This window comes from Clavispora lusitaniae (assembly GCF_014636115.1).
Source record: "Clavispora lusitaniae strain FDAARGOS_655 chromosome Unknown tig00000003_pilon, whole genome shotgun sequence".
In the NCBI taxonomy this organism is placed as follows: domain Eukaryota; kingdom Fungi; phylum Ascomycota; class Pichiomycetes; order Serinales; family Metschnikowiaceae; genus Clavispora; species Clavispora lusitaniae.
The window spans coordinates 2,085,732-2,099,129 of record NW_027093975.1 but is presented as its reverse complement, the minus strand read 5'-3'; the positions used below and the strand labels follow the sequence as shown (position 1 = coordinate 2,099,129).

The 13,398-nt window shown below is 40.5% G+C and overlaps 6 protein-coding genes across 6 annotated transcripts; 4 read left to right on the top strand and 2 right to left on the bottom strand. All coding sequences in view use genetic code 12, as the record gives it.

The window, feature by feature from the left end:
- Positions 1–60: 60 nt before the first annotated feature.
- Positions 61–1,086, bottom strand: FOB63_000969 (uncharacterized protein; the record flags this gene model as incomplete). Its single annotated transcript, XM_002619825.2, has 1 exon — positions 61–1,086. The coding sequence occupies one exon, from the start codon at positions 1,084–1,086 to the stop codon at positions 61–63; it is 1,026 nt and encodes a 341-aa protein (XP_002619871.2).
- A 503-nt stretch (positions 1,087–1,589) lies between these two features.
- On the top strand, positions 1,590–2,798 carry CDC50 (aminophospholipid translocase regulatory protein; the record flags this gene model as incomplete). Its single annotated transcript, XM_002619824.2, has 1 exon — positions 1,590–2,798. One exon carries the CDS (start codon positions 1,590–1,592, stop codon positions 2,796–2,798), a length of 1,209 nt encoding a protein of 402 aa, XP_002619870.2.
- A 324-nt stretch (positions 2,799–3,122) lies between these two features.
- Positions 3,123–4,637, top strand: POP2 (CCR4-NOT core DEDD family RNase subunit; the record flags this gene model as incomplete). The annotated part of the gene is made up of 1 exon (XM_002619823.2): positions 3,123–4,637. The coding sequence occupies one exon, from the start codon at positions 3,123–3,125 to the stop codon at positions 4,635–4,637; it is 1,515 nt and encodes a 504-aa protein (XP_002619869.1).
- A 128-nt stretch (positions 4,638–4,765) lies between these two features.
- NOG2 (putative GTPase) lies at positions 4,766–6,809 on the bottom strand (the record flags this gene model as incomplete). Its single annotated transcript, XM_002619821.2, has 2 exons — positions 4,766–5,572; positions 5,997–6,809. 2 exons carry the CDS (start codon positions 6,807–6,809, stop codon positions 4,766–4,768), a joined length of 1,620 nt encoding a protein of 539 aa, XP_002619867.2.
- A 189-nt stretch (positions 6,810–6,998) lies between these two features.
- FOB63_000965 (uncharacterized protein) lies at positions 6,999–9,848 on the top strand (the record flags this gene model as incomplete). The annotated part of the gene is made up of 1 exon (XM_002619820.2): positions 6,999–9,848. The coding sequence occupies one exon, from the start codon at positions 6,999–7,001 to the stop codon at positions 9,846–9,848; it is 2,850 nt and encodes a 949-aa protein (XP_002619866.2).
- A 1,104-nt stretch (positions 9,849–10,952) lies between these two features.
- MNN4-4 (Mnn4-4p) lies at positions 10,953–13,193 on the top strand (the record flags this gene model as incomplete). The annotated part of the gene is made up of 1 exon (XM_002619817.2): positions 10,953–13,193. One exon carries the CDS (start codon positions 10,953–10,955, stop codon positions 13,191–13,193), a length of 2,241 nt encoding a protein of 746 aa, XP_002619863.2.
- Between the last annotated feature and the right edge of the window lie 205 nt (positions 13,194–13,398).

The window sequence follows — 13,398 nt, the reverse complement described above, 5'->3', positions numbered from 1 at the left end:
TGCTGAATGTAAATACGCTAACCAATAAATAGAATTCGGAAGGATTGACAATAAGTCAATTTAGATGAAATTTTTCATGCTTAATTCGTAAACGCCAAAAAATACCATATTGACAATAAACGATCTTGTCATGGAGATGCCCAATCCTCGGTACATATCCTTCGAAGGATGTATCTTTCGCTTCTTTAATGGCAAAGGTTGTAGTCCTTCTTCTTTTCGCATGATATTAGTTACGCAATCTTTCTGGATGAGTGTTTTTGTCGTGTCTATAGGGAAAACAATAGCCCAACAAGTCAAACCAGACATCCCACCGGCGAGAAGGATTGAGAAAGGAGAGGAGATTGACAGATCAGAATTGATAAGCACATTTGTAGCCCATTTGAAAGACTCATAAACGGCAAAATAAACTCCAGATCCCAAGAAATCCCTGAAGAAATGGTACCGATAACCTGAATACAACCCAAAAATCCCTTCATACTTTATGATATTAGTTGCTGTGCTGCGTAAGGATGGTTTGTATGGTTCCATCTCCTGTTTAAACCCATTTGTTTGTGGGTTAGATTCACGGGCTCGTTTCTGTGCTAACATAGCAATCTGCGCATAAACCTTGGAGAACTCAAAGGGACATGCTAAAATAGACACACCTGCCCCTGCCGCTGCACCAGCAGCGAAACATACAGGAAGGTTTCTGATAAGTGGATGTACTACTGTTTCTCCTGGCGTATCCCAGCCATAGAATGCTTCGTAGAAATAAGGCTTTGTTGTTGTGAAAATAGACACACTGATTGATCTCACAAATGAGGTGGAAACAAGAGGAGCCATTATGCCACGATAGAATCCCCGAATCCCCTCTGCTTTGAACGTCTTAACGATGCAATCCATGTTGGAAGTAAAGTTTTTGTAAGTTTGTAACCTGGTTTTGACAGTGTCAAAAGGGAATCCAATGGTTGTGGACAAGAATGATGTTCCGTAAGCTAAGATTGTAGATCGGTACGGCAGCAATGCCGAGGGGAATATCTGAATGGCTTGGGACCGATCAATTTCCCCTGTGATGGCCGGAATGCCTGCAGAGCGTTTATTGTCCATATTGTTATAAACTAGTAATACTCAAGATGCAAATAACCAGTGTGCATGCTATCAGATACTCGGGATGGCTCAAAGTCCGATTTAGCACCTGTGCACGACTGAGTCATCCGCAAGGAATAATGACTGTAAATCATGTGTCAAAGCATCTTATGGAATGAATGAAATAAAAGGACAGAGGACTAAAGAAAATGAGTGTCAAAGTTCATCGAATGTTAAATCGACTTCGTATCGCACTTTTGCATTTATCTTGGCTTTTAACAAAAGTCAATCAATGACTTTCGGACAATAAAATAAGTCATCAGATAGAAAAAATAGAAAATAGAGGATTATGGTCCTTTTTACCCATGAAAGTATATGGGGAAAACATCAACAGCCTATTTAGTGACTAAACTGGATTTCTGTGATTTATCGTGGTGTTATAGCCCCAGTTGTGTTTCTCCTGCATCTTGCATGAAAGTAGGCAGTGTCTCAAAACTCCAATCGTGGTAGTTTCTACAGAGAACATGAACTTTTTACGTCGGAGAAAGAAGAGCGACGATGACGATTTAGGCGAGGAGACAGTATCGCGGATTCAGAAGTCAAGAAAGCCCCCAAATACTGCCTTCCGGCAACAGAGATTGAAAGCATGGCAGCCTATTCTTACGCCTAAGACGGTGATCCCTTTCCTCTTTTTGCTCGCCGCTATTTTTGCTCCATTAGGTGTAGCTATTGTCTACTACACATATAATGTGGAAAAGTTGCAGATTGATTATTCCAAATGTGCCACTTTGGCCACAGATTCGTACGCGAAAGTTCCTTCCAAGTACACTAATTGGCATTTCCGACACAAAAACACCGATCCAGACTTCCAGTGGAGAGTGATCAATGGAACAGATGCAGATGGTGATAGAACAGAGACGTGTTTCGTGAAGTTCAATTTACCACGTGATTTGAAACCTCCAATCTACTTGTACTACAGACTTACGAATTTCTACCAGAATCACAGAAAGTACGTGGATTCTGTGGACCCAAAGCAAATTGCTGGACACGCACTTGATGCAGACAGCTTGTCAACAAATTGCAAGCCTTTGCGGCTGGTAGGTGATGGCTCTGATGAAAAAGTGATTTATCCCTGCGGATTGATTGCAAACTCGCTTTTCAATGACACATTCAGCAGTCCTGTGTTACTCAACTCGAAGACAGGAAGCGACAACGAAACTTATGTCTTAACATCGAAAGGAATCTCATGGGCATCTGACAGAAAACACCAATTCAAGAAAACTACTTACAAACCTGAAGATATTGTACCTCCACCCAACTGGGCAAAAATGTTCCCCCAAGGTTACAATCTGAGTAACATCCCGGACTTGTCGCAGTGGGAGCAGCTACAAAACTGGATGAGAACTGCGGGTTTGCCCACATTTTTCAAGCTCTACCTGAAGAATACAACAACAACATTCACTCTGGGAACCTACGAGATACAGATTGGTTTGAACTACCCTGCTTCAATGTATGGTGGCACCAAGTCGTTGGTGATCACGACAAATTCAGTTTTCGGTGGCCGCAACATGACATTGGGAATTGTCTACCTCATTGTTGCTATAGTGTGCTTGGTGTGTGCCATTGGTTTCTTCCTGCAACATTTGATCAAGCCTAGAAGGATAGGAAACCACAATTTCTTGCAAGAAGGAGGCGCAGAACAAGCTCCCGCTCACTTCAGAGAGCAGCTCTAACAATAGACAGGAAACAAAATGATTGAATATACTTTTTAATGACTATGTTATATATGTATGCTCCTAGTCTCTATCTTTGATGTAGATGTTTGAAGTCATGGCGCGCCTCAGATTTTGTTGGAGGTCGTGCTCACGTCAAAACATCTACATGCTTTTCGACTTGCGTTCAGTGAAAATATACACGCTATCTTTGTCCCAAACTTAACAACATCTTGTCAGTTTTAAAGTTTTCAAAGCTCCTGAATAAGAGTGTTCCAAGGTTTCCGTCACAAACAAATACTTCATACTAAGTGACGAAAAGAATTGTCTTTCCTCCCTGGCGCCATGAACATCAATCCTCATCTCCAGTACTTGCAACAACAGCAATCTGGATCTAACCAAAATGGCCAGTCGCCACAAATGTCTCCCATGCAAATGCAGCAGCGCCATTTACAACAGCAGCGTCAACAACTACTCAGTCAGCACCTTCAGCAACAACAGCAGCCTCAGCAGCCTCAGCAGCCTCAACAGCAGCAGCAACAGCCACAACAACCGCAACAACCCCAGCAACCCCAGCAACAGAACTCTAATGCGAATCCCTTATTAGCTGTGCTCAATGGAGGAATGAATGTACAGAACGGCAACAATATCAACCCTGGTGGAAATGCTTCGAATATGAATTTCAATCAGAATGTGAATCCTTTGTTGCAGATGCAATTACAACAATTACAGCAACAACCTTCACGGGCTCAACATAGTCAGTCTCAACAACAGGGTCCCCAGAGACCTTTCCAAAACCAACATCATATTCCTATTCAGCAACAACAGCAAGTGCCCATCATAAAGGAGGTATGGAACTTCAATTTGGAGCACGAGTTCAATGCATTGCGGTCATTTGTTAATGACAAAACATCCTCGGTCTTTGTTTCGATCCATCAAGAGATCCCAGGCATCGTTGCGAGACCTGTGGGTACTTTCAAATCTTCTTCGGACTATCATTTTCAGACATTAAGATCAAATGCCGATTTATTAAATCTCATTCAGTTGTCATTATGCGCTGTCAAGGTTAGAAACAACGAGATCAGTAACTCGGTCATTTGGCAATTCAATTTTGCGTACGATTTGGCAGTCGAAATGTTCAACGAAGAACACTTATCTATGTTGTCCCAGACAGCGCAAATTAACTTTGCCTCTCATATGAGCAGAGGCATTCCTCATTTCAATTTTGCAGAATTGATGATGGAGAGCGGGTTGCTCTTGGACACATCTATAAACTGGTTGAGTTATCACTCAGGATATGATTTGGGGTTCCTCATCAGTTTGTTAACGAATGACATTCTTCCAAACGATGAAAAGGAGTTCTTCTGGTGGACATCGAAATACTTTCCGAACTTTTTTGATATGAAACATATCGGCACTCAATTATTGTCGTCTTCAGGTGGCAAAATTGGAAATAGTGGTTTAAACAATATTGGGAATGATAAGGATCCCTTAGGACCATCTGGGATCAGTGGAGCTGCAGGTGATTTGAACAAGAGCCTCACTTCAAATAACAAACCATCTGTTGAATATCTTGCGGAAGAATTGCATTTGCTACCAATTTCTCCTGTGATTCGTCAATATTTTGCGTCATCATCCCTTGGACAATTTGCAAGCCATCAGCATCAGCAGATGACTTCTACTTTGCATGCCTACTTACTAATGGAATGTTTCAAGGAGTTGCTTAGGCAAGCAAATTTCGATTTTTCGATCTTTGAGAAATTCAAAGGTTATTTATGGGGGCTCGGAGACGTTGTTGAAAAGTCACTGATACCAAATGAAAAAACAAAAGTGACTACTTCCATGAAGCAGCTATGGTAGCTTGCGTTCTTTTAACTTTACAATAGCTGAGAAGAGATTAGCAATACGATCCATCCGTCCGATTAATGCAGATACCTAATGTACATGAATAGAAATGTAAACCTGAAAAGTTTTTGTCCCCAGGGATATTATAATTCCTCTTTAGCTTCAACTTCTTCTTCTTCTTTATCGTCAGACTCGCCCTCTGAAGAGTCCATCTTCAACCTCTTCGCACTGTCTTTGGAGTCTTTTTCAGCTTCTCTCTCAGCTCTCGCCCTCTTAAACAGAGCCTTCTTATCCTCGCCTGTTCTCACCTCTTCATCCTTAGGAGGCTGAACGAACCATGGAATCTTTCCTCTATTAAAGTCATTCAAGACCTGTTTGGCGACTGCTCCTTCATCCGGTTCACCTCCTTTCAACAATCTTCCTTGTTTTCTAGCGATGAGCTCTATGAACTCCGCACTGGCCTGCTCCAATAAAGACGAATCTTCTTCATAATTACTCCAGCCCTTGATTTCGTATGTCCGCTCCAAATGCTTGCGTTCACATTTCTGAAGCATATCAGGAATATATTGTTCTGGGTTGGATACGTGCTCAACTCTGACGACACCTCTGAACAAAATGTCTGATTCTGTGTCTTTGTTACTCGGAGGAACAATACCAGGACAATCAATCAAAAAAATTCTCTTCATCAAAGTAATGTATTGCCAGACCTTAGTCTCACCAGGGATTGGAGCCACCTGACATACCTTCTTTTGACGCAAAGTGTTGATAATTGAAGACTTACCAGTGTTAGGGTATCCAATGAAACCAACAGAAATTTGCTTTCTGTCTGAATGTAAAGTAGAAAACTGACGCAACAATTGAATTAAGGAACCCTTTCCAAAAGAGTTCTTAATCGATGCGTGGAATGCAAGTGTTGGGAAAGATTTGGATAAATGTTTCACCCATGCAGCCTGAGTTGTTAGTAAAACCGAAAAATAGAAAATTCAGTGAAGATAAAACAAAGAAGAGGCACAGAGTAAGTAAGACAAAAAAAAGGGAAAAATAGAAAAAAGATGTCGGCTTCTAGACTACGGACAAGCCCAAAAGAGAGACTAAAAAGTCTCAAAGCAGGTCCAACTCAATAAGATTCCGATACTACCCTGAAAAACCAATAAAGACTATTGGTAAATGTGGACAAAATTCAAGTCAGAACGACAAGAATTCTGCTCGAAAGCAGGACCACGGGCGGATAGCATTGTTCTTCCAAAGACGTAACAGGCAACAATGTAGATATGCGATGTAAAATCGATTGCCACCCTGACAAAAGGCTTTGGGTCAAAGAGAAAGAAAATAATAAAAAGCTTCACTGGAGAAAAGAAAAAAATGAACACATACCGCAACCCAAGTGGGAACTAAATCACACTTGTTCAACACATAAATCAAGTGCTTATGAGCACATTCCTCTTTAATGTACTTCTCAACGGACTCACATCGGGTTCCTAATGGATTTCTTGCATCCAATACATGGATAACAACATCTGAAGAGTCAATAACCTTGTACAACTCGTTCCAAATTCTTTTAGATTGACCCTTGTGAAAAATGGCTTCCTTCGCTTCTTGAGTGAATTCATCTTTATCCAAGAATGAACCACCCATCAAACCAAGAGTGGCATCCAATTCCTGCTTCTCCTCGTAAGCTTTGGAGTCAGTCTCAGTCAAGGAAGCTAATTCTTCTAAAGACGAGGCCGCTTGACTTCTTGGTTTTTTTCTCTGTTGCTTGGGGCCAAAAGCATGAGCGTAAGACTCAGTTTCCACAATCTTCGCAGTAGGTGACTCCGTCTGGTCTTTTTCATCTAAAAGGGACATGGGTAATTTATTCCTTCTCAACAAGACAGAGTAAGTGTCGTGTTTCTTATCCCCCATCGCTTCCCTGAAATGCGTCAAGGAATCCTGAGCGATCACTCTAGTGTTTCCAAACCATTTCTTGTTGGGATCAACACGAGCAACTGGTGCGTCGGTGCCTTGCAATACAGCAGCTCTGACAATTTCTCCCTTTGCGTTTCTCACAGCACGGCCAGTTTTGTACATTTGCAAACGTCTAACCTTCTTTGCATCTTTATAGAAATTCTCACCCTTGACACGGAGATTACCATCTCTTGTATCGCCCTCTCGGACTCTTCTTTGTTTTTCCTTCTTTTGGGTTCCCATTGCTCAAATAAAGTAACAAGAAAAAAAAATTGGGAAAATCTTGAGAGATGATGCGATGCGAAGCCAAATTGGTCACGTGCGTCTCGTTGCCCCAGACACTGTTTCACAAGCTTAGCTCTGCAGATAATCTCTAGCAAGTACAATTGTGTAGAATACTCCCGTCTTAAGTCACTTACTTTGTCTTTGCTGATGACTTCTTTAACCACAGATCTTCTGTTCATCAACTCATTATCAATTAACCAGGAGCACTTCCTCAAGAAGTTTTTGATCGAAGAACAGCTTAAAAATGAACTTCATTTCTTATCAAAACCTCGATGTCTTGAGTACATGGGTCCACCCTTCCGTACTTCTGAGGAAAAGAAGGAGGTAAGATTACCACTTCTCCGATACTTTTTTTCTGAATTTGTCCAATCTTTTCCCTTAATCACCAGTAATCCTGTTGATGAGCAGTTAAGTTTCTGGAGGGATACTGTTCAACCATTTGTCGAAAGCTTCAACTCCAAGCACATTTCCGAAGGTATCGAGAGGAAAGAGCAAATCACCAAACGCAATCAAGTTAATCGTAGATTGCTCTCAGGTCTTTTACTTTTTTATAGTTCCATGATCATTAGTCCCCGGGACCCCAAGTATCTCGCCTCAGAACACCTAAAGCTGTCTGACCAAGGCAAGCTCGATAAGATTAGCAAAGGCCCCCTGAAGGGAACTTTCAGTATTCAAGATTACCAGAAACTCAGATCTCTAGAAGATTACCTGCGAATGTCTTTTGTGAATGATGTACACTTGAATATAATTGCTGTGGTCTCTCAAAATGAGGTGACGCAAGAAATTACCCAATCATGGGGAACTAGTGCTATAAAGTTATTCTCAATGACAAAGTCTAAACCAGAGAGACTGCACTACAAGTTTATCCTTCATGTTGTTCAGCGGAAATGGGTGGAAGGTACTGTTGAATATGATTCGTATTTCTTGCGCAAGTCATACCTGGACTTCAAGAAATTGGAACATGGCCTCAGAAAGAAGTACCCTTTCCTTATGAAAACAGACGTAAGTCCTCTTCCGAAGAAGTTTAAGCACGATGATGGTGTGAAGTTTGATTCATCTGATACCAAGTCCTTATCTCCAGTACTGAGCAGATCTGATACCACTATAGAAAAACGATCGTACCATAGAGAAAAACTTCGCTTAGCACTAAGGGGATATTTGAATATGTTGGCATGCAAACCAGAGATTTCTCACTGTGATGATTTTCAATCTTTTCTTAACGATAGCTCTAAATCTAGGGAGTTATCGTCTGAGGAACAATATGATTACTGGCAACGGCTTGAACTCGAAAGACAGAGACTCGAAACGCAAGAAAAGTTCCAAGAGAGTACTGCGAAAGTGATTTACTCGTTGGCACAAGATTTTGAAAAGTTCAAATCAAAGCTAATTGAAGAGCCGCACCTGATAAGTACTCTTTTCCAAGAACTTGAGTATTGTGAGAAACGGGAAGCTGTATCACCCATATTGCGGTCCTTCATAGATTGGTGTAAGCTCGAAATTGCAGCTACCCTTTATCAGGTGTTTCTTACTCAAGACAATTCCAATGAATGGCTCGGAAAATGCAGAAAGTTTCACCGATTATTTCCCTATAATGTCTGTTACGGGATTTTAAAGTACACAAACCCCGTGAATGTAATGACTCGTTTAGTGGATCTTCTCTTGATGGACTTGCCTTCATTTTCATTCAAATCCGGTACCAATAAAGGTCCAAATAGTTTGCTCTCGATGGTGTTTGTGATGTTGTTGGATGAAGACTTGGAGAATTATGATAAAGAAAGAGTCAATTTGCTAAACTCAGAACCATTGAATGACCCACGCTACAAATTTATCATTGACCGCATTAACTATTACGTATACGATCTCGATGATGAAATTAAAGAGGATCTCAAAGATGAAGCCAAAACAGAAGGTGAGAATTTGCTTTTATTCTTCTTAAAATCAAAGAGAGTTCTACCTGAAGTAACTGCTGAAAATTTACCTTTTTTACAAAAGATCACCGAATCGTATACGGCATATCAAAGTTTGAAAGAACATAAGGAAGTTTCTGAGACCAATGCATATATTAACGTTCGTCAACTTTGGCAATTGGAGACCAGAACAAAAGATAAGAATAATATGAAAAGAATGTGGCAAGAACCAGAATTAACGCAGTTGATCAAAAAGGTGCTCTCTATGTTCTTCAATCCCATGATGTCAGTCATGAAAAAATGTGACATTCACTTAGTGTTTAGAGATTGGCAACACTTTATGAATGATTTGATGGAAGAATTAACTATTTTGGATGAAGGTGATATGTATTTTATTAGTCCCGTTGAGATGCTTGGTCGCTTTCAATCACTCTTGGATAAGCATGAGCAAAGTCTTTGGAGATTTTTGCATAATTTGTATGTCAAGGATACAGACAAAATATTTCTCGGCATTGTGGGTTGGATCGAACACTTCTTGAACATTTTGAGGGCTAAATTCAAGGATTCAGAAAGCGTTACTCTTGATTTAGCCAGTCTTAAGCCTTCGTCGCCAATTGATAAGGATCGGTTTGTGGACGAGGTTGATGGCAGGATGATTTTGATACTTAAGAAGAGAAAAATGTTAAAGGACCTTTTGAGCAAATCAGCGACTAATTCAATGAATGCCCAACTGGGTGAATGTAAAGGTTCATCGGATACTCCAAGTCCATACGAAATTCAACAATCCAGTTTGCCACATCAAAAAGCCATTGACGAAGAATGGAAAAAGATTAACGACAATGTGATTAACATGAATACGGCTGATATTGGTTTAGCTGCAGATGATATCGAGGAGTTCAATTTGCTCACAGAACACGATAACAAAAGTGACGATAAAGCCGGTGATTTCGATGCCGTGCGCCTAGAAGGCATGAGAAAAATTACACTCTTAGATAAGAGTGTACAAGAATACCCTCAAACGGAAATACTCAAATTACGAGACGCTGTTCATCAGGAATTATGCAAGATGTTACTTCGGGGAGGTGGTTAACCACTTTGAATGAAAACAACTTCAATAGAAAGAAAATAACAATAGATATGCGGTACACGAACTCGTACAGTTAGACTTGAAAACTAAGCTATATCTTATCCAAGAGCAACAAAGCATATTCAACTTCCCGTAGGCAAGCGTACTTGAGATACCTTTAGAATCCTATTTTTTATTGAGCGTCGCCTGAACGATAACATAGTTCTGTGATGCTTTTGCCTGGCCATCGGCCGATGGCGAGTTAGGAGCACGCACACAGACACGGCCATACAGGTAAAGCAAAAGAAACGATCCTCGAATCTTATAATTGTTGAAGTTGAACTTCTTTCAATCTTGGCGATGGTAGACTGCATTTTGGTGCTCTTCTCGTCATTTCTTCAACACCTCGAACATCGTCCTCTTGCGTGTGGAATAATCTGCAAGAGCCCGCTGTACACGGTCGCGCGATATCATACCCCTTGTGGTATTAGAGCATGCAGGATACCATTTACCGAGTGTGTGGGACGTTGTAAACATGCATATCGTGTGGTGAATTACCGTTCACTTGAAGTGAGAGAGTTTTAGAACGACATCGCGTGCATTTGATTTTAACGCTCGTGCTCACAAGGATCTGGTTTGGGGTGATCTCAGTATACCCTAAGTCTATGTCCGAATGTCTTCTGCGTAGTGTATGTATGTGTGCGCATCAATGCATGACGTCGGCCCGAGAAAAGCTTGGAAGAAAAAATGTGTTCTTACCGGTAGGAGTAGAATACAAGAATGCCAAAAGACATTGTAATCAAACCAAGTGCGCTAAAGTACCTTATTGCCATATTGCTAAACGGTGCCTTAGGAATGATTTGGTACTGTAGATGCCCAGATATGTAAAGTCTGCATACAACAGACATGCCGAGTGGAGTGCACGTCCAATATGCAATTGCAGCTAAAAATTCCACATTGATATATATTCTTATATGTGAGAATTCTGTAACCACATTTTTTATTTTTAGTTAGTGTTTAAGTGTGAGTTGGACTACATTGGTTCTAGTATCTAACTATCCACGTACCTAAACCTAAATCAAAACTTACAGGTGGTTGTCCTATGGCATAATTCACTACAAATTCAATATGGCCCTTATAAAACGGATGATCTTCATATCTCGGAAGGCCAAGTTTTTCTTCATTTTGGGGCTAGCGGTGATAAACTTGGTTTTGCTAACATATTTCCATCTTGATGGCCTGCTACTGTCGTCACTTGCCCAGCTCATACCGACAAATGAGTGGGACAGTCTAGTTGCACCATTATTGAAGGAAGTTTCCGCAAACAAAACTAGGTTTTGGACTACAAACACACCTTTGCGGCATTTGGATGTGGAAGTTCCGCTTTCTAGAATCGTTCCCTCAGAGAACATCAACGAAACTGAACTATTTTGGGATCCTCGATTCACTATTGCAGCATACACCAACGAGTTATCGAAATTCGGCGACTCAAACGACGTTCCAACACTACCGTTTCATTGGGCTGATTGGGCGGACGTGACTGCTTTGAATGATAAATTGAAGTATAGAGGTAATCCACGGCAAATTACTTGCAAAAGATTGAGATTGAGGATACGAGGCCATCCTAACCCAGATTACTTTTGCAAAGATGTTGACGCTCTCACCGACGAAGAAGTATATGAAAGTGGTTTCCTTTCGCGCGAGCAGATGCCACAAGCTGTGATATATGACCATTGCAAGCATGAACATCAGGCATACAACGACGTTAGGGTTTTTATGGCAAAGTCATATGTCTTAACACACCTCCCTAAGCCTTACAAAGTCATTATTTTTAACAAGAATAATGAGAGAGGTGTGTTCGAATTTATTGTGGACCAAGAAAGAAATCCTCAACAACGCCTATTATACAGCGATTTAACACAAAATCTCATTAGCGATTCCATTGTGAAAGAAGTGGACGGTGAAAAAAGACTTTCATTCAATCATTTGAACTACTTTGATAAAATGGCTAAATCCTTCCCGGCTCGTCGCTTGTCTAAAGAAGAGGATGTTCATTCTTTGCATAATGTCATTGACTCTAATAACGGTACAAAAATGATGTCTCTCGGACCAGAATTGTTCTCCCATTCTATCCAAAAAGTTGACAATCTTATCAAAGAATTGGAAAGTAAGGATGATAAATCTGAACCTGAACTCAATTTCTTGAACGGCATGAAGGAAAGTCGGAAGTATAATGGCACGAATGAACCAACATATTTCAAGATGCCGTTACTCAATATTCAAGAGCTGAGAAACATCCATAATGATTGGGGCTGGCATTATGATTGGAGATTCTTTAATGATATGCTCTTCTTCCATAAGCGAGGATGGACAAATGAACAACGTATTGAAAGAACAAATATTATATTGGAGCGCTTATTACGGAACTGGGTCCGCTTCACGGAGGAAAAGGGAATCATTTCGTGGATCATGCATGGTCCCCTCCTTTCCTGGTACTGGAATGGTCTCATGTTTCCCTATGATGTTGACATTGATGTCCAAATGCCAATTTCAGAGCTTGTGAGATTGAGCAAAAATTATAACCAAACTTTGGTGGTTGAGAATCCAGAAGAAGGATACGGAAGATTTCTCATTGATATCGGCTCCTATATTCATAATCGAGATGTCTCAGAGACGGGCAATCATATTGACGGAAGATTTATTGATGTTGATTCTGGAATCTACATTGATATCACCGGTCTCTCGAAATCAACCGCTAATCTTCCATCCGAATACAAAGACAAACAATTAGTCGAGAAAGCTGACAACGGTGCAGATGCAGAGGTGTACAATGATCGCCGGAAGCACTTTTATACATTGCCGCAGCTCCAACCATTGCGTTATTCCATGATGAATGGTGAACCAGTATTTATTCCTAATAAGGTTGAGGAGAGATTACGTTTCGAGTATGAGACGGGTTTGGACAAGTATGAGTTTAACGGATGGATCTTTGTTCCGCAACTCCAACTTTGGGTTTTAAAGAGTAATTTGATGAAGATTTTGACAGATGAAGAAACACACAAAGATGAGACAGAGGATATCGAAACAATTGTGAACTCTGTTAAAAACTTGTCTTCCGAAAGAATAATTAAATTGCTCCAGAGTAACGATGACATTCTAAAGGAATATTTCTTATCAAAAGATCTTGCAGAATGGCACATGAAGGAAAAGAATGTATTATTCGATAACAACGGGAAAGATAGAATAGATGTCCTTGAGGACAGCGAAAGGAAACAGTATTACGAAGAACTTGTTGGTGAAATTTCAATGAGATCCCCAATGAGAATGTGTCTTTACGAGTATGAAAAGTTCGAAAGAACAGCTCACTAATTAAAGCATTTGCTTGCCAGACCATGAGCTTTGACTTGACAAGAGCAAATTTGGAGATGTAGTGTATAAAAAAAAAAAGAAATCTGTGTAATATCATAATTGCAAAACTTCCGAGAATATCCGCGCGATTCATAAACGGGTAATCGAAATGTAGGAAATTTAGATCATCAGATTCATTTCTTTTTCTTCTGCAATAGAGCGGAAA